General features: G+C 35.9%; 2 protein-coding genes across 3 annotated transcripts in view; both read left to right on the top strand.

The window, feature by feature from the left end:
* LOC143918421 (Fanconi anemia group J protein homolog) overlaps positions 1 to 865 on the top strand; it is a 97,174-nt gene extending 96,309 nt beyond the window's left edge. The window contains exons 18-20 of the mRNA XM_077440345.1: positions 4 to 128; positions 200 to 326; positions 411 to 865. Coding sequence (XP_077296471.1) covers positions 4 to 128; positions 200 to 326; positions 411 to 518 — 360 coding nt within the window. The 3' untranslated portion in view covers positions 519 to 865. The remainder of the gene's footprint in view (positions 1 to 3; positions 129 to 199; positions 327 to 410) is intronic.
* Positions 866 to 5,254: 4,389 nt separating this feature from the next.
* On the top strand, positions 5,255 to 19,894 carry LIMK1 (LIM domain kinase 1). 2 transcript variants are annotated; one of them, XM_077439811.1, is made up of 17 exons: positions 5,255 to 5,344; positions 5,640 to 5,748; positions 5,833 to 5,947; positions 7,225 to 7,355; positions 7,434 to 7,601; positions 7,674 to 7,766; positions 11,354 to 11,486; positions 11,646 to 11,889; positions 11,967 to 12,129; positions 12,209 to 12,335; positions 13,696 to 13,824; positions 13,909 to 14,163; positions 14,242 to 14,361; positions 14,431 to 14,529; positions 15,690 to 15,844; positions 15,933 to 16,185; positions 16,256 to 19,894. In XM_077439811.1, the coding sequence occupies exons 1-17, from the start codon at positions 5,323 to 5,325 to the stop codon at positions 18,098 to 18,100; spliced, it is 4,161 nt and encodes a 1,386-aa protein (XP_077295937.1). In that variant the 5' UTR covers positions 5,255 to 5,322; the 3' UTR covers positions 18,101 to 19,894. The 2 variants fall into 2 exon arrangements, with proteins under 2 accessions (XP_077295937.1, XP_077295938.1); XM_077439812.1 differs by lacking the exon at positions 7,674 to 7,766.
* The last annotated feature ends 929 nt before the right edge of the window (positions 19,895 to 20,823 follow it).

Here is a 20,823-nt window from a genome sequence, read left to right as displayed (position 1 = left end):
CAGGTAGGAATTCCATATCCGAATATAAAAGATTCCGTAATTAATTCCAAAATGAAATACAACGATTCTCACAGAATAGATAAAGGCTTATTATCTGGCGGAGATTGGTTACAAGTACAAGCATATAGGTTTGTTCCATTCATATTTATGTAATTACTGGTTTAATTTTTACTACAGTTGTATTTTTATATTTCGAAAGGGCTTTAAATCAAGCATTAGGTAGATGTATACGTCATCGGAACGATTGGGGAGCCGTCATCATGGTCGATTCGCGTTTTAACAATCCGTCATATACGAAACACGTTTCAAAGTGGGTGCGCAATTTTGTGAGTATATTATATATCTGTTGGGTTTGTGTGGAAATGTGTAATATGTGTTAGCTTTTGGATGATTTTATGTTTTTGCTTCAGCTCGCCGAAAATCATCACAATTGGGAAAGTCTCACGCGTGGTCCGAACAATCTATGCAAATTTATGGATAGAATGAGCCTCCAACAACCTGAATGCTTTAATGTTTAATTGACTTAAAATTAAAGATATTTTAACATTCTTTCTTTAATTACTTAACTCTAATATGTATATATGTGTATGTTTTTTATCATTGTAATCGGTACTGTTTACGTGTTGTTTTGTGTCATTTTTTTCCATTTTTTTTATATTTCATTTCTTTTTTTGTATTTTTCGTTTTGTTTCATTACCATTTACATATGTGATAATCAATGTTTTGTATTTTTGGTACCTTAATTAAATATAATATCCTCTTATTATACATTCTTCTTATAAATAAAAACACCCACCTATATTTTTTCAAATTTTGTTAAAAGAGTGTCAAGTAAATAAACATTATAAATATAATTTGACTTATCAGAATTGTGTTTTTGAAGGTTTGGTGATTATTCCGCATAAAGCGATCTCGATCACTGATCATTTGGCAACTGAAAATTCCATCCAACAAGAGCTAACCACGCGCAACTATCATACTAACAAAAACTCGAGGGCTTGATAATTCGTATTCGCGATTTTCGTGACAGTAATTAACGATAACTATCATACTAACGAGAACTTGAGTGCCCAATAATTTGTATTAATACAAAAATTGTCTTTGTGACCACCACAATATGCCGAATAATCCAATTACCCTCTACCACATTCAAGCGCCCGAAATTTAGCTCAGACAAAATCAACGGGTTGTCAATACAGTATACTCTCGATTATCGGCGCTAATGCTTGGGAGGGAGGGTACGGATAATTGAAAAACACGGATAATCCGAATCTTCAAATTTTGACTTGGTTTCGAGTATAATATCATATTAACAACACAAATTTTTGTTTCATAATTTTAATACTCATTATATATTAAGAAAAACTATATATAAGATCCGGATGTGAAGGATTCCAAGTGAAAAGCGCAGATTCAGTCAGAACTATTTATTATGATCATATCGTCGGGCTTGTTCTCCAACAAGTGACCATAGCAACACGCATCCGGTCCCTCATGCATACCACACACACTTTATCCCTAGCAGTTTGGCCAACCACACATACAACTCGTTTAAAAATCATTCCTATATATATATATATATATATATATATATATATATATATATATATATATATATATATATATATATATATATATATATATATATCTGTTTAACTATATTTCGAACAGGTATGTAAATCTGAAATATTTTCGAGTTAATAGCAAAGAAAATAATTTCACACACTAAGTATTATAATTGATAATAATTAAACATACGTATGTCCGAAAAAATCTGGTCTGAATACACGCACTTGTTTATTCTTCGATGATCAAAAGCGACTGAAAGAATTGATGCAATATTAAAATACATTTAAAAGAGGAACGAAAAACATTTCTATGTGACATCATTTATATCCGGGTGCTGATTATCCGGTTTGCGGATAATCAGCACCCGGATAATCGAGAGTACACTGTACTTCCCTTTAAAGGTCTGTTCATACCTAGTCGAAATGAACCGACTTCAGCAGGTATCCGACCGTACGAAAAGAATTCTTTGGTACATTTTGTATGGGTATATTCATACCAACCGTCACGTTTACGCCACGGCAGGCTTACAGCAATACCCGACATTTCCTGTTCATACCTTACAGCAACATCCGTCAACGTATCGTATCCGTTTTTTTGGCCATCGTGAAAATATACACGTGAATTACGTGCCATGAGTCTGCCGCTTTGCTGTTTTGGACCAATTATCGGTTCGGTGATTACTAGTCAAATGTGAACCGGTCACAGGACAACCGGTCGCTCTAGATCGGTCACATGTGATCACCCGTCACACTTAAACTGGTCACACCCTAAAACTGGTCACGAGAAAACTGGTCACACCCTAAAATCGGTCAACCAGTTTTCTCGTGACCGATTTTAGGGTGTGACCAGTTTTCTCGTGACCAGTTTTAGTGTGACGGGTGATCACGTGTGACCGATCTAGAGCGACCGGTTGTCCTGTGACCGGTTTACATATGACTAGTAGTCCGTTTACCCAATTATCGATAGTGACAGTTGACAGCTGTTCAATCTTTCGACATGGTTTTGGCGCTGACAATGACTTTTTGACAATGCTTCCTTAAATTTTGTAGATTTTTTGGTGATTTGTGTTTTTATTCTATCCAGTATTGTTTCAAATTGGTATCGGTTCATACGGAAATATTAAAAAAAATTTTGTCCATCATCCACAAGCTCCTTATACAGTGTCCAAAACTCTCCTTCGGTTTTTCTATTTTTTAGCATGGGATGCACATCAAAACGCCTCCGTGCTTTTTTATTGCCTTCTTGAGCTTCTTCTTCCAACAACAACGCGGTTATACATAATTTTTCGTTCGATAAACGCCGAAACACTTTTGCTGACTTGTATTACGAATGCACATGTATGCATTCATATTGTAAGTACTCGACAATACGACGTAAGCAATATTGCACCGTATCGTCATGGCCTGTAATGTGGTTCGGTGATTACTGGTCACAAAGTCACTAAAATCTATATAACGGAACATCTGGCAGCCGAAAAGTCCATCATACTAACAATAACTATCATACTAACGAGAACTTGAGTGCCAAATATTGTGTATTCGTGATTTTCATGGCAAAAATTGTCTTTGTGACCACGACAATGTGACGAATAGTCCAATTACCCTGTAATGTATAAGTAAACCGATTTTGCCTTGCACTCGGCCAAAGTGCTGTAAATGTGACGTGACCGCGACGTGTAGGTAGATATGAATGTAATAAAATGACATATTTGAAACGGAGTCGTGCAGTGCTGAAGCCGTGCAGTGCTGTTAAGTGTGAACAGACCTTAATACTGCAAAGAAATATTTGAAAATGGCAATAACTCTTCTTCTTTTATGAAAATTTGGGGACAGTTCCAGTTTATTTAGCTATTATGAAAGAAAAGGAAGCTATTTTAAACAAATTTCACATCGAAATAAAAAAAAAAAATTCGGGTGTGACCAACCCATGACTTTATCTATATATTTGATGAATATAAGAAGGTTACAAAACAAAATTCGATATTGAACTGATGACTATGATAGCGATACAAATTGAGCGCAAATGTATGGAAACTTGCCCAAAACAAAAGATCTACTTCCGGTTGTCAGATTTTGTTCAAATTTTTTTTATTACTAAAAATCACTATCAGTATTATACTCATTAAATATCAAGAAAATAAAAATAATTTTAAAGGTCAAAATAAAATAATGAAATATTGTTTTAAAAAAAAATACTACTTCCGGTTTACAAATTCTGACCAAAACCCTACCAGCTCTAAGTTAGTACATAAAGGATAGAAATATAAATTTTCAGCTTAATTCGTTCAGGGGTGCGGACAGAGTAGTGGGCACAACATTTTTGAACTTTCCACGAGGAAAAAAATCCCACTTCCGGTTCATTAAATTAAGTAATTTTTTTTTTATTTTTACTTAAAATCACTATTTTTATTATACACATTAAATATCAAGAAGCTTAAAACAATTTAAAAGGTCAAAATAAAATAATGAAATATTGTTTTTTAAAAAAATACTACTTCCGGTTTACGAATTCTGACCAAAACCCTACCAGCTCTAAGTTATACACAAAGAATAGAAATATAAATTTTCAGCTTAATACGTTCAGGGGTGCGGACAGAGTAGTGGGCACAACATTTTTGACCTTTCCACGAGGAAAAAAATCCCACTTCCGGTTCATTAAATTAAATAATTTTTTTTTTATTTTTACTTAAAATCACTATTTTTATTATACACATTAAATATCAAGAAGCTTAAAACAATTTAAAAGGTCAAAATAAAATAATGAAATATTGTTTTTAAAAAAAATACTACTTCCGGTTTACGAATTCTGACCAAAACCCTACCAGCTCTAAGTTAGTACACAAAGGATAGAAATATAAATTTTCAGCTTAATACGTTCAGGGGTGCGGACAGAGTAGTGGGCACAACATTTTCAACCTTTCCACGAGGAAAAAAATCCCACTTCCGGTTTATAAATTTTAATAATTTTTTTTTATTTTCATCACATTGCTACAAGAATTATACTTGAATTTTTTTGTGACGAACACACATGTTTAAGGGGTCGAAAAAAATAGTGGAAGAAAAATCGAACAAGAGTAAACTGCCACTTCCGGTTGACAGATACTTACTAAATTTTATATATAAGTTGCTATTAAGCTTAAACTTTTAGATATGAAATTTCAGTTCAACAAACCAAAAGGTTTCTGAGAAAAATATAAAAAACCTCGATTCTCTAGAGTAAAAGTACTACTTCCGGTTCAGATAGAAATATTTAAAAAATATAAGGTTATAAAAATTATTATTTCTATCATATTTAAAAAAAATTCAGTCTGATTCAGTTAGTGGTTTGGGAGATAATTTAATTCAAAAACTTAAAAAAAAGAGGACACCTATAAGGGGAGGTACCATTTCCGGTCAATTTAAAAATTTGAAAAAAAATTACGACGTGTCGATAAGAATTTCATTGATCGATACTAAGTTTCAGTTCGATAGGACTAACGGTGTTAAAAATATCCCCAAAATACACACACACACACACATTTTTTCTAGATCATGAAAACGTGATCAGTGATCGATTCTGAGTTCGAATCAGTCAAAATCTCGAGTTGGAATTTTCGCATGATCACAAAACTTCATCTATTGTTACTACGTACATAGATAAAGTAACAATAAACGAGAGTAAGCATATTATCAGCGGCATTATGGCCAAACAAATAAGAATGTAGGTGTGTGATGTGCGGTGGAGTTGTCAAGATGCGCGGGGGCGGCCAAAGACATGGATAGCGTACACCCTCCACGTTAGTATCCTCAAAACAAACATCCCTGACCCTCCACACGCCCCTAGCCTGGCCCCACTTGAGCGTGCGCCCCCGAAATCGGGGCCCCGATCGCTCCACAAGTTGACGAGACGCCAACTGTCAAATGAGTGGGCGGCTCACACCTCATACCTCACTCACCACTCAGCTTCAAACATCAACCACACATCCTCATTTCAACACACATTGCGCAACATATATTGCACAATTTCAATTCATATTTCATCCGTCTATATTATGAGCGACGTATTCAACTGTTGAATCTTCTCCGTTTCAGTCACAGACACCCCCACTGATGGTGGGGTGTGTGCAGGATGTTTGAATCAGCTGCTAGACGAGGACTATGTCTCGGCATTGAGTCAGGAGTGGCATATGGAATGTTTCAGGTACGCAGTAACCAGTCGTTGCAACTAGTAACCAACGAGAAATCTTACTTTATACTTTATACATGTATTCGATTTCTATTGTAGATGCTCAGCGTGCGATATCGCTCTATCGTCGTGGTATTTTGAAAAAGACGGTTTGTTGTTTTGTCAAGCCGACTATTGGGCACGCTACGGAGAAGCATGTCAACATTGTGGACAGGTAAATATAAACATTAAAATATATATATATATACTGATCAAATGTGTAACCTTTGAATCAATACTGAATACAATACAGTGAAAATGTCGAACTTTCTTACTTCATATTTTGATACTCGCCTTTCTTTTTACTTTATCTATGTATATATTAACAGTAGATGAAGTTTTGTGATCATTCGAACTCAGAATCGATCACTCATCACGTTTTCATGATCTAAAAAATGTGTCTGTGTATTTTGGAGATTTTTTGAACACCGTTAGTCCTATCTAACTGAAACTTAGTATCGGTTACTGAAATTTTTATCGATACGACGTAAATTTTTTTTAAATTTTTAAGTTGACCGGAAATGGTACCTCCCTTTATAGGTGTCCTCTTTTTTTAAGTTTTTGAATTCAATTATCTCCCAAACCGCTAACCGAATCGGACCGAAATTTTTATACATGTAATAGAAATTATAAATTTTATACCCTAATATTTTTACCTGAACCGGAAGTAGTACTTTTACTCTAGAGGATCGAGATTTTTTATGCTTTTATCAGAAAGCTTTTGTTTTATCGAACTGAAATTTCATATCTAGAAGTTTAAGCTTAATACAAAGTTATGTATAAAATTTGGTAAGCATCCGTCAACCGGAAGTGGCAGTTTACTCTTGTTCGATTTTTCTTCCACTATTTTTTTCGACCCCTTAAACATGTGTGTTCTTCACGAAAAAATTCAAGTATAATCCTTGTATCAATATGATGAAAATAATAAAAAAATCACAAAATTTAATAAACCGGAAGTGGGATTTTTTCCTCTTAGAAAAGTCAAAAATGTTGTGACCACGATTTTTTCCACACCTTGAACGTATCAAGCTGAAAATTTATATTTGTATTCTTTATGTACTAACATAGAGCTGATAAGGTTTTGTTCATAATTCATAAACCGGAAGTAGTACTTTTTTATAAAACAATATTTCATTATTTTATTTTAACCTTTTAAACTATTTTCATTTTCTTGATATTTAACGTGTATAATAATTATAGTGATTTTAAGTAATTAAAAAATTTCGAACAAAATCCGACAACCGGAAGTACATAGAACTTTTGTCTTGTATAAGTTTCTCTATATTTGCGCTCAATTTGTATCGAAAATTCTCTCACAACCGGTGTATGTATGTTTAATTAATCGAATTTTGTTTTGTGACCTTCTTATATTCCTCAAATACGTAGATAAAGTCATGGGTTGATCACATACGAATTTTTTAGTACTATGTTTCATGTGCATTTCACACTTAGATAATAACGGGGCCGGTGATGGCCGCCGGAGACCACCGATTCCATCCGGAATGTTTCTGCTGCGAGCTGTGCGCCGCGTTCATAGGAGACGGAGAAGCCTACGCACTCATCGAACGATCAAAGCTATATTGGTAACGTCATCAAAACACACTCGCACACTGTCCTCGTACGGAATCATCACACTGAATTATCACATACGCGAATTACAGCGGGGCGTGCTACGAGAGGGTGATGCGGCCGTTGAGTCGAGGAGGCCGGAGACACGCCATCCAACTGGTTGAGGTGCCGCCGCATGCCTCAAACAACACGCTGAACTCCAACGCCGTGCCGTTCCTTCGCCTGGCTCCCGACCCTCACCGAGGCCTGACGATCAAGCAGTACGTATCTCGAATGTCGGAATTGATTGTACTTGATTGATTGATAATGAGACGATGTGACGCATTCCGCAGACTTTTGTTCGCGATGCAGGGTAAGCTGGCTGCTTTGGTACGATCGTTCTTGCAGGCGACCCTCTCGCTCTGCATTCAAATCACGAAATATAGGTATCTAAAGACAATGAATGCATGGTTTCTAAGTGCATCCGACTCTTGTACACGTCTCTGTTTTGTATACACGCACTGTTTTGTCGTGGTGGATTCGTTTCATGCACGTTCGATAGTCTGTTGGTGTGGTTTTGTCTATCGGAGCCGGTACCCTTGAGTAATTTTTTTGACACTTTTCAGTATTAGTAGTAGTGAGCATCAATGTATATTGCTTTGAATTTAATATGAGTACTTATTTATTTATTATTTATTTATTTTTTTATTTATTAATAGTTTTGGACCATTGTGGCATTACAGGAAGAACCTAATGCGCCACAATGGCCTACATTTAACAAAGATAATACAAGTAAAAAATTAGAAAGCAGAATAAAAAGTAACAAAAGGAAAAAAAAAATACAAATAATAATAAAAAATAAAATAAATCAACAAAATATGAATAAAAAATAAAATCACAGCGAGGCCCAAATGGAAGAGAGTAGATTAAGATTCCACTCATTCATCACATTCAAATTAAGAAAGTAATGATGAGCGCAGGTTACCAGATAAATATGTTAACCCATTTGAACCCAGAGCTCGCGTGAAAACACATGTCCCATGTGCCCAGGACTATTTTTTCGTTTATTTTCCAAAATCTTTGAGTTATTTCATGGGAAATATTTTTTATAGGATAGGGATGGATAATTAATTGATTTTTCAACATTTTTAATTTTTTTCAAGGTGGTGTCGTGGACGACCTTTGGGGCTAATGAAACATGTTTTTTAAAATAAAACAAAAATCACAATGGAGTCACATAATCAGTTATAATACTTTCTCACTGGTTATTTGTAATTTTATTGTTAAGAAATTTATAAAATTAATTTTAAAAAAAACAAACACGCATCTCTTCGATAAAATGATATTTTCAAATCGCATAACATAACACACGTAGGTACATATATTGTGACATATACACATCGTCAACAAAAAAAAGGGTGCACCCTTTTAAAAGAAGAAATGTCATAAACGAGATTTTGGGTTCAAAAGTCGTAAAAACAAAATACATGAAGACAAAATAATTAATTATTATGATACGGTACAAAACATTTGTCATGCAATGGAATTTCACAGTTATCACAAGCGGAAAACGTTTTATTTTTACAGTGTCCACAATTTCTCCTTTTCTGTTTGACCAATATCAAAAGTCTTCCAACTTCTTTTTGATTTTGATTAACTTTGCCGGGTCTGAATGGGACCAATTGTTTTCGTTTTTGACCATAACACTTGCACAACGTCTCTGTTACCTGTCTGATAAATCCTAATTTATCAAATTTACAACCAAAACTTTTGCTTAGAATCCAAGCGTTATTCACAGCTACATCGATGTTCCAAAACAGAATAGGCATGTACCATTTTTTCCCTCTAATACTTATGTTATAGTTAGAAATATGGTTATCCATTTGATCAACCCCACCCATATATTTATTATACATATTTATACTAAATGGTTGATTGATTTCCACCCTACTTTTTTCTTTAACCGAATATCAGTTTCCAGGGGTGGTAATATGTATGTATGTGGAATCCGGAAGTTGAGACTCGTCCCAATTATCAATTTCTTCCCGTATCTCTGCAGTAGTAAAATTGCATTCTCTGGAAAAAAATATGTGTCATCCCAAGGAGTCATATACGACTCCGTCGACTTTTGATTTTTTTTTTTTTTTTCAGGAATATGAGATATATAAACGCAATTTCTCTTATGCATATTATACAATAAGTCCTACTGTATTAGAAACATAAAGATAAATAAAAAATATGTAAAAATAAAAAACTTACGTATGTTTTCTCTTCGACATATCTGCAAGTCGAAAAGCGCTCGATGTTATTCCCTCAAAACTCCAAAAGGAACTGATTTAATTTCGTGTGACTTTCTTAAAATTCATCACTAACATCTAACCAAGCGTAACGAAAGGTTTTACGGCCGGCCTGAGTGATCCCTTTATTTTACGACGCAAAATTGTAAAATGCCGTGAATGACCGCGCTGGCATACATCGTGTAAGTTCATAACTGACCGCGTGGGTTCAAATGGGTTAAAATAACATCCGATAATCTACGCTCCCCAAGGTGGAAAATATCACATTCAGGGACGGCAGCAACGATTTCATTGAGAAGTCGAATAGCTCTTGGAATAGGAGCCATTCGAAAAAGAACTGTGCGAGCAGCAGGTACAACCATCAAATGATGATGTCTACCACGCACATAATTATTAGGGACATAAAGTCCCAACTGTTCCAGCAACAACGGGCATGACGTATTACCACGCAATAGCTGGAGAACGAAACCAATTAACGAGAAGTTTCTCCGAAGTTCAAGGGAATTATACCCAAGCATGGCCAAAAGGAAAGGAGTAGGATAGAGATATGGGTAGTACCCATACTCTTTCTTATAAAGAAAACGAAGAAATGCTTTTTGCACTTTTTCGATAATAGAGAGTAGTTTGCTTCATGCGGATTCCACACAATCGCATTATACTCTAGCTTATAAACCCCTCTGTATATTATCCCCGGTACAAATTTATATTTTTAAGCTAGATTATAAACAACTGAATATATATATGTAGGATCTTGTTGATCGCCCGCTGTTCAAATAACAAGATTTTTATTTTTATCTTTAATTTAACCAGCAGCGTGTTGTAGGTGTCACGGGTACGATTCCCACTAGAGTCTCGTTGTTGGTCAGACCTTGATTTGTCGGTTCGATCGTTTATTATCAGAATTTTCTGATTGCCATTGAAACGGTTCCTGTAAAATTGGCTTTTCCTATACAATTTTCCATTTGCAAACCTTGAGTTATTGTTATATCTCAGGTTTCGCCAGATTTGTCTCCGTAGATGTCTCTGTGGATGATTATTGAATGTAAAAATTCGTATTGTTACGTGAAAAATGTTATTGATCGTATTGTTTACGATGGCTAAATCAGATAAATTGGCAAACTTTCATTGGAAACGATCGACCTGGAGTCACCAAATTAAATTAAATTGTAAAATAGAAAATGATCAGTAGATCAGTAGCTATTAAAATAGATATAAGATGTATTGTGAACATAATTTCGTAATAATAAAAAGCATTTAAAAAAAAAATCGATCAGGAGCACATATATCCAAGGTCTGACCCGTAACACTGGATCAGGTACTGAACCCATGACTCTTCAGTTGTTATTATTATACGCTAAGCATTGAACTATTATAGCTCTGATTATATTACATACATTATTACACTAAAAGTTCATTGAAAAATTACTCATGTGGGTTGGTTCCTTTAAGCAAAAATACATCTGAACAAGCCTTTGTTTTAAAAACTTCATCTTCAACTCTGTTTGGTTTCAAATTCAGATTGTATGTATTGTATTATGTTGCGTTTTTTTTTTCTGTTTTATTATATACGTTTATAATTATTTGCACGTATTTTCTTTAGTTTCTATGCGTAATGTGTATTTTCTTTTCTGCTTTTCAATTTCTTCTAGCAATTTTCCTTGTATGTACTATCATCAATTTGATAACACAACACCGTCATTATAATGATTATTAATAATGTGTACGGAACGTTTCAGTGTCGACGTATCCTGTGGGCTCATGGCATTACATATCGGAGACAGGATCTTGGAAATAAACGGCACGCCCGTAAAAGACCAGCCGATCTCTCAAATCGAACATTTGATATGCTACTCGGACACCGTTCTACAAGTACGTACCGGCAATTTAATATATATAACGCGTTTCAACACACTGATATGTATAATCTCTACAAATATAAATAATAATCATACAACATGTTTTCCTTGTGGTCAATTTATTTCAACGTATGCATAAAAATGAATTTTGTACCATTTCCATTTATGACAGCTGACCATCGAGCACGACCCGGACGATTCCAACAAACCAGCTCAACAAACGTCTCCGATGCCTGTAAAAACCAACACCGCGGACATATGCGAAAGCGTCGAAGTGAAAAACGTCAGGCCGACTCCGGAAACTCCAGTACAAAATGTCACAGTTAATTCTAGTCCACGCGAGTCGGCCGTCGATAAAGTCAATAGCGTAGTCGATATGATTATCCCCAACGGAAAGGTTGAAAGCAAAGATCAAGGTATTCATAACGAGTGCGTAATAAATGATAGTAAATGTTCTGAGATGTTTAGTGTCGGTGTATTTGATACTTTGCAGTGACGAGAGAGCGAGTGTTCAAGAAGCGGAATGAAGACAGCGGTGCTATCAGCGGAATGCGGACTCGGCAATTGTGGCGTAAAGCCGGACTCATGAGGACTCCTCATCCTTCCCCGCTCAAAAATAAAGAACGTAGCTCGAGCATGTCGCGTCTAATCGACGGGTACGGAATTTACACATCCCGATAGTATTGAGGACGTCTGGTTATCATATTATATATATGGATTTCAATCATTTTGCAGATCTCCCTGCGAGCATACGGAGTCGTGTGAAGGCGGCGGTGTGTTTTGTGACCTCGCCCGAACTCGTTCATTCCGAGTAGACGCCAGACCGCCTCCAACTGTCTTCAGAGCTGCCGACCTCCTTCAGGTAACCGACACATTCGCATGAAAACACAGTAACCCTGGAAACATTCATAAAGGATTTCGTCCTACTCGTTCTGTTGTATCGCATCTATTGTGCTTTTCTAAAGTAATTGGCAAATATCTTGATTCTTCACTACAGGTAGACGTTGCTTATATTGATTTTGAAAAGGTTAACTATGGCGTTCTCATTCGAAAGCTTTCTTATTTTGGGTTATCTGGTAATTTAGTGCGTTTTTTCACCAATCATTTAACGAACAGAAAGCAGTATGTTTCTTGCGATATTCATCGATCGAATAAATATATTGTTTCATCTGGTGTATCACAAGGGTCCAACCTAGGTCCATTATTGTTTATTTTGTTTGTTAATGATATTGGTATGTCGATTAATCACTCTGGATTTCTCCTTTTTGCAGATGACTTCACGATTTTTAAAACAATCAGTTGTTGATGACTTAGAATTACTATCTGAATGGTCTGTTAATAATAATTTACCGTTCAGCTTGACAAAGTACCATGTTATTTCCTTTTCAAGGTCTCTGTCCCCTATTGAGTTTGCTTATAGCCTTCGGAACTATCAGTTATCGCGAACTGACTCAACTGTGGATCTTGGCATACTGTTTAGGAGTGACTTCAAATTTTCGACTCATATTTCAAATATGTGCTGTAGGGCTACCAAAATGCTTGGATTTGTTTTGCGCAATGCTCACTACTTCCAAGATCCAAGTATAATGGTGTTGCTTTATTGTTCGCTTGTCCGTACAATATTAGAGTTTGGGTCTGTAATTTGGAGTCCCACTGAAATTAAATTCTCTCTCTTGATAGAAAGAGTTCAAAAAAAAGTTTCTTCGATACCTTTATATGTGGAAATATAAATATTACCCCTATTTATTTCCCACTGCCTTTTTACAAGGTGCTCTAGGCTTTGACTCACTATCTTCGAGACGAATTAATGCCATTTCCAAATACTTCTTTGGAGTATTAAAGGGAAGTATTCACAACCCTTAGATTTTATCGGAACTTAAATTTTGGGTGCCTGAATGCGGCTGAGCTTTGCGTCATCATCTACTATTCTAACCTATTGCTGCGAAAACGTCTGCTTTCAATAACTCATCTCTTGTAAAGGCTATCCGGTTCCTTAATGTAATAGATGAGCATTTTGACCTGTTTGATTGTCATGTTGATGAACTGGTCAGTTTTATGAGATTCAATACGAGTCTATTGAGATGAATGATTGCACATTAAGGCAACCTGTCAGGTCACATTGTTCATTATTTTGTTATTATTATTATCATCTATCCATTTATATAATGTATATAATATAATAATAAATCAAACATAAATAAATAACCTATGTACAATCGCAGGGCGAACTACTCGGCAGCGGTTTCTTCGGCCAAGTGTTCAAAGTGACTCATCGCGACACTAACGAAGTAATGGTGCTTAAACAACTATACAGAGTGGATGAAGACGCTCAGAAGAATTTCCTCAAAGAGGTATTTACATACATATAAATCGTAATAAATTCAAGTTTATATGTATATCTTTTGTATGTTGATTCATGTTGTATTGTTTGATAGGTGGCCGTTTTGAGGTCTCTCTCGCATCCGAACGTGCTTCGGTTCGTCGGCGTGCTGTATAAAGAGCAGCGGTTGCATTTAGTCACGGAATACATCAGCGGAGGTACGCTCCGGGCACTCCTCGAGGGTCCTCGGGCCCCGCCGTGGGCCGAGAGAGCCGGCTATGCTCGGGACATATCGGCAGGACTTGCCTATTTGCACCGCATGAATATCATACATCGGGATCTCAATTCTCACAACTGTCTCGTCAGAGAAGTAAAGAGCTTTCGTTTATGGTGTGCTTCTTTTTTTTTGTGTTGGTTTGTTGTTTATTTAAAGCTTGAATTTGTGCAGGATAAAACTGTCATCGTTGCCGATTTCGGTTTGGCGCGTATCGTTAAGAGGACTGGAGTTTCCGGCAGTCTTGAAAGGTCGCAAAGAGGTTCGGCGCGCGAAAGAAAGAAACGATATACTGTAATTGTTGGGTTTTTTTTGTGTATTGTATTGATTTGATGGTTTTTATTAATGGATCGTTTGTTTTAGGTTGTCGGAAATCCTTATTGGATGGCACCGGAAATGATGAAAGGCAACGTTTACGATGAAAAAGTGGATGTATTCTCGTTTGGGATTGTACTTTGTGAGGTTAGTATCATTATACAAACTGGCGAGAGTAGCCGGCTTCGCCAATGAGAAATTAAAAGTTGATAGTTATCTTAAATATTTTGATGAAATGTTATTTTAAAAAATCAATACAGCAGAGAGTTCACAGGTAGCTCAAAGCGCCTCTGTGGTTTTAATACAAATATAAGTATACATAAAACAAGAATAACAAAAATAAAAGCAAGTAAGAAATATGTATAGTGAAAAACAAATAAATAATAAACATAATTAGGTATATCATGCTATGTAGGATGTGTTCGACCAACTCAACATAACTGGCACTGAAGAGATCCAAGGAATGTGCCAGTAAATTTGAGAAGTCGAACAGCTCTCGAGAGGGGGGAGTTCGTGAGCACGTTTGTTGTTTTTTTGTCCTAATTGGCAACAAGATATCATGCTTTCGCAAAACCCTATGATTTTCCGTGGCCCAAAATGTAAGCTTCTCCAGAATAGCTGGATTGTGAATCTCTCTTCTCAATAATTTTACAAAATGTTCCCCAGAAAATAAATCTCTTTGTCATGGAGTTGCACCTCAAAGATCCAAAGGAACAGATATGGATAATATCCAAATGTCTTCAGATATAACAATCTGAGGAAGTTCCTTATGAATCTAAATTCGATGACTAATTAATTAACTTGGGGAACGCCTAATAATGTGTCATACGAGCGTTAGGCTTCGACTCATTAGTCTCGTCGTGTTATGTTTGTGGGAAAGCACTTTTTTAAGCTATTAAATGGGTCAGTCCACAAACCTCAGGTTCTTAATGAATTTAAGTTGTATACACCTAGTAAGTTCAGGGACCTGAGGAATTATGATTTGTTTACTCCTCTTGTGGCTCGCACAAATATGTTGGCAACGTCTCCAATATTTAGAGCGATATATCTGCTCAACCAGATTGCTGGTAAAATTCTAAGTTTAATGTAAGCTGCGCTGAACTGGTTGAGTGGTTATGGAGTGACGCCCGTAGTTGATTTTATCAATTAATAAAGCACAGATTTTTTAATATACCTTTATTTGTGTGACTGGCTACAGTGACGCTTTAGAGTACTCTGTAATGTCACTGCGGCTTATATGTTAAAAATAAAATAATGAATCCATCGATAAACCTGCTTTCCTTTTATGTATTAAAAATGCATTTTAGATAATAGGCAGAGTGCACGCCGACCCAGACTTCTTGCCGCGCAGTTCAGACTTTGGGTTGAATCAAGCACTCTTCATTGATAAGTTTTGCGAAGGATGTCCGGAAACGCTTTACAACATCGCCTTTATATGCTGTAACCTGAACCCTGATAAAAGGTTCAATTTTATTACATCAATATATTTATTTAGTATATTTTAACATTTTTTTGTTTTTATATATAACAATACGTTGAATATTTTTTAGACCTCCATTCGAAGTCATAGAAGTCTGGCTCGAAGCTCTGAGCATGCACTTGTCGGTACAACGGCCGCCCCCGTCGGATCTGTTACAAGATATTGTACAATACAACGGCTCGCCTGAAATAACCTCGCCGTTGCCGTGCTACGAAAACACATCCGAACTCACTTTGGTGCCCCCCAAATCTTATCCTCCGGAGATCAAGTGTTTCAAATTGGAAGAGTCCATCACGGAGGATATCAATTCTGTACTTAAAAAGGTGTTGATTTATTTTGTGGTTTTGGTTTATAATTTGGAATTGTTTTAATGTTGGTTTCGTATATTTTCAGTCGAGGTCTGGTAATATTTTGGAGGCGGAATCCAAATTGAAAGCAGCGTCACTGCCGGAGACCGTTAAACTCAGAGGCCTCGGTCCCAAATGCATATCGGCCAGTCACTTATGTTTGCCGAGTAAACCGGTAATGCCCGGAACTGTACTTAGTAAGAGTCAGAACGCTCTCACGTCAACGCCGGCCGGCTACATCCTTAGCACTGTTAATAAAAAGATAAACATAACCAAAGTAGATGACGTCAGGGAATGGTTAGACAATCCGATCATATTGAGGGAAGGTTTGGCGTCGAAGGAAGTCGCCGAAAAGAGGCAGTCTTTGTCGGAAAACGAGTTCAACTTTCAAAATAAGTCTAGAAAAGTCGACTCAACAAACACTTCTAATGTCGATTTGTATAATGTGAACGCTACCGAGTCTGGTTTTAAAGATCCGAATGTGGCTTTGAAGTCTAAAAGTCATGCTAATGTAGATTTGAAGTATGCCGTTGATTTTCCGAGCTATTTGCGGAATCAATCTGTCGAAGAGTTGGAGAGCGATAAGAGAATGATGGTTGACGTGTTGCAGCCGATTAGCAGGCATTTCTCAATTCCGGATCAATACGCAGCGGATAATTTAGAATTCAGTAGCGACTCCGATGATGCTGCAGATGATGTGAAGGTTAAGATCAGCTCCCCGTTGACTTTTAAAAGGATTTTCAAAACGGATTCGAACGCTTATACTGTAAATGCCGACGAATCCGTCAAAAGTAAACTGTTCGACGGGGGGAAAAGAAAAATGAATGTCTCTAGTAATATTCAACAGCTGCGGCAAAATTTTGAACCAAAAAAGGTAGAACCGACGCCTGTAGAAAAATCTAATTGTAAATCGTTCAACACATTCGCTAAAAAGTTACTCTCGCCGAAGTTAGGCCGAAAGTCGAATAATCCGCTGGCGAAAATATTTCAACACAACAATCACCAAGATGACGGTTCGAAAGATTTGAAAAATAGTCGCAAAGGCAAGAGCACTTTCTTCGTGTCCAAACCGCACAGTATAGAAATCAACAAAGCCGAGAACGTCATTCCGATATGTTCGTCGTACAGTATAGACAAGGATGCGAAGAGTTCCAAAGTGAAACCGTCTCTGAAGTGCAAGCCGCCGAAGGTCAACATATGGCCGACCGATTCGAACCTGTCCGATCACCACGAGCTGGTGTCGAATCCGAACAAGCTATCCAACGGCGGCAAGTGCATAACTCCGCTGCTGAGACGGCACAATCGGCAAATCGACGACACCCTCGGCTCCGTCGGCCGATTCAGCTACCGCGAAAAACGCCTATCTCCGCTGAAGTACATGCAACCGGACAAGAACGATCTCAAACAGATAACCTCGAAATTCACACCGAAAGACGAAAACATTCCATTCGACTCCGACTGTAAGACTAGCATAGTTCCAAAAAGTGAACCGAGCGATATTCCGACACCGTTGATTAGATGTAATAACTTCAAAAACATTCCCTTGTTGAACTCGGTGGCGAGCGAAGGTTTCAAAATCGCGAAACCTTCGAACGAAGATACGACAGACGGCGTGCAAAGTAAACCCGTCACAAATATTCAATCCCAATACACGGACAGTGAATTGGGCATATCTACGAGCAATTACGTGAGTCTCGCCAATCTCAGGATTAACTGTCCGAGTCTCGGAAGAACCAGAGAGTCTCTGGTGCGGAGGAACATCTCAAAGTTCGACTCTAAGAATAAAATAAGCACTGATAAGCCTTCTGACAAATGTGTTCTAGATGTTGAAGAAGCATCTTGCCTTAGCGTAAACGAATGTAAAAAACCTTCGGAGAGTACTCCGCTGTGATGAGTTTTGCCATGTCAAGACGTATTGTATTGACGTTTTTGTAAATATATTCTTTTTTTTTATATATATATATACATTATACTAACTGTAATCTTGAGATTTGTGTGCAATCTTACTAATTTTTATGGTACTCGTAAATTTTGATTCTCAATTTGTAGTGATATTTTGAAGTGAAATGACTGTTTTACATTCCTTTTAAATGAATAAGTTATCGGTGGGGTCCAAACTGATCGTCCGACAGTCGCGCTACTAATTAAATGCTGTTGTCAGTTTTTTAATAACGTATTAATTATTAAACTAACAATTTGATGATTTAAATTTTTAAATAATAAAAAGGCATTTAAATACGGTGACACATTGGATCAAATGAATTATTACGTCACAAAATACTACAGGTTGTGTAGGAAGGGGGTGACTCGACATTATGACTGACAATAATAATCTAAATAAAAATAAAGATTTGATATTGTTAAACCTTTTTTGGGTTTAATACTTTGTGTTTCGACGTATTATTTAAAGAAAAAATCTATCTGTAAATATGTGTGTAAAATTTGTGTCGTTAATTTTCGTTGGTTGAAACAAAACGTAAATATTTTTATATATATATGATAAAACGTCGAATACCGTTCATTTACGTATGTATTTCAGTATAAATTGTATAAACTTTTGCCTTTGTAAGAATGTATAATAATGATATTGGTTCTAGGTAAGATGCTCGAAAAATTTATTTGTAATTCGAGCTATTTACCGGTTACCCAATAATAATAATGGTTGTGGCTATTTGCAGGTACTATATCTACAAATTATTGGCTATTTGCAGGTACGTCATCTGCGAATTATTGGCTATTTGCAGGTACTGTCAGCGTGTTTACTGTTAAAACTTTGTTTTAAACCTGTTAAAATTTTGTTCGAACTCGTAAAGTGACTCGTAGAATAAAAAATATAATCCAAATTAGTTAATATTATTAATTGTTAGAAAATTATTATCATATACAACGTATAATACCTACATACAAGTACAAGCCGCGAATTAGCGAAATGATATAAATCTATTATAATAACGTGCGAAATCTATTTGCTTCATGTATAATGAACGATTGATTAAACAAGTCTAGCATACATTAAATGTAAGAAATTATAATCTGATTATAAGTTCACACGCATGCGCAGAAGGCTTTTCCCCTGTCGCAGATGTAGTACCTGCAAATAGCCAATAATTTGCAGATATAGTACGTGCAAATAGTCAACAATTCGCAGATATAGTACCTGCAAATAGCCAATAATTCGCAGATATGGTACCTGCAAATAGCCACAACCAATAATAATTAGTAGTTTGTATTACTATTATTAAAAAAAAAAAGAATCCTCATTGTGTTATGAATCTATATTACGATGCAGTCGTAACGATTACGTGAACGTTGTTTCTAAGCGTACATTATGAAAGCTCAATTTACTAACGTTTATAGGTTTATCCGTGCACACGTTTTATTAACATTCTAACAAAATTTACTAACCGCGTGCAATGGATTTCGTTGTTTTCTTTTTGAATGTGATGTTCGTTGGTTTGACAACGACAGAGCAAAGCTCAAACTTTGTATGTATAACTCACCCAGTATTATGTAATAGTTAAATATGTATGCGTTGTGCATAAATATGGTTCTTTTCTATGTCGGAATGTTTGCAAGTCGAATGAACTTACCTGTATCTAATGAATTAATATAATATTAAATAAAAAAGACATATACATATAAGCCTAAAAGTATGACTGAAAGCAATATTTGTAAGTATTACAAATGAATTTAAAAAAGAAAAAGACAAAATTAAATTTTGTATTGTACAATTAATTCAAAATCTCGAAAGTTTTACGCTCGTGTTGTTACGTTGTATTAATTGTTTGAATTAATATATATAAATATTAATAAAAAAAAATCTGATCATTATCTCCCAGTATTATTAAAACCAATGTATTTGAAAAGTATATATGTATACGTGTACGATATTTGTAGCTTTTTATAAATGTGGTTTTTTATATACAACATTCCGCCTTTTGTAAATGCAAAATAATGAATGTTACAAGTGAAAATAAAAGATGTTATAAATCTACGTCTGCTTATTTTTGGTTCCCAAACGGAGTTTTCTGAAAGATTCACTCATAAAATACCTAAATATACTTAAACACGTTAACCTTTGAAGGACCCAGTATTTTTTAATCAAAATACAGCTTTTCTCAATGCGAATGAGTTCAATATATATCTTATTAATCATTTTATACGTCAACATAAAAAAGTTTTAGTCGTATAGCATGTTGACTATTTTTTGTATTAAAGAAAAACGACGAGCATCGACATGTAAAAGCACATGGGGAAGGCCAACAGGCGACTGCGTGACTCAATACCACGCGCCAAAAGCGACGAAAACAACAGCTTACGAAAATATATCTGTCTCTTTCTCTCGCATTGATTCATCGATCAACAAGAATATGCAAGCGAACAGTCAAAAACATGACTTATCGCTACCGCTTTTTAAATCATACTTTGGAACGTAGAAATGTATTTTTTTACGATGTACCCCTTTTCTAAATCATACAATATCTATTAAAATACATTTCTTGTGGTTCATTCTGGGAATACAAGAAATATAGGGTGTATATAGCTTTGAAAACCACATAGTTATTACGAAAAACGTAAAAATTGGGGCACTTGCATACCCCACCTTTTGATATG

Source organism: Arctopsyche grandis, chromosome 10 (genome assembly GCF_051622035.1).
Source record: "Arctopsyche grandis isolate Sample6627 chromosome 10, ASM5162203v2, whole genome shotgun sequence".
Classification (NCBI taxonomy): Eukaryota; Metazoa; Arthropoda; class Insecta; order Trichoptera; family Hydropsychidae; genus Arctopsyche; species Arctopsyche grandis.
Note: the sequence above shows the minus strand (reverse complement) of the source record. Positions and strands in the feature narration are given on the sequence as shown.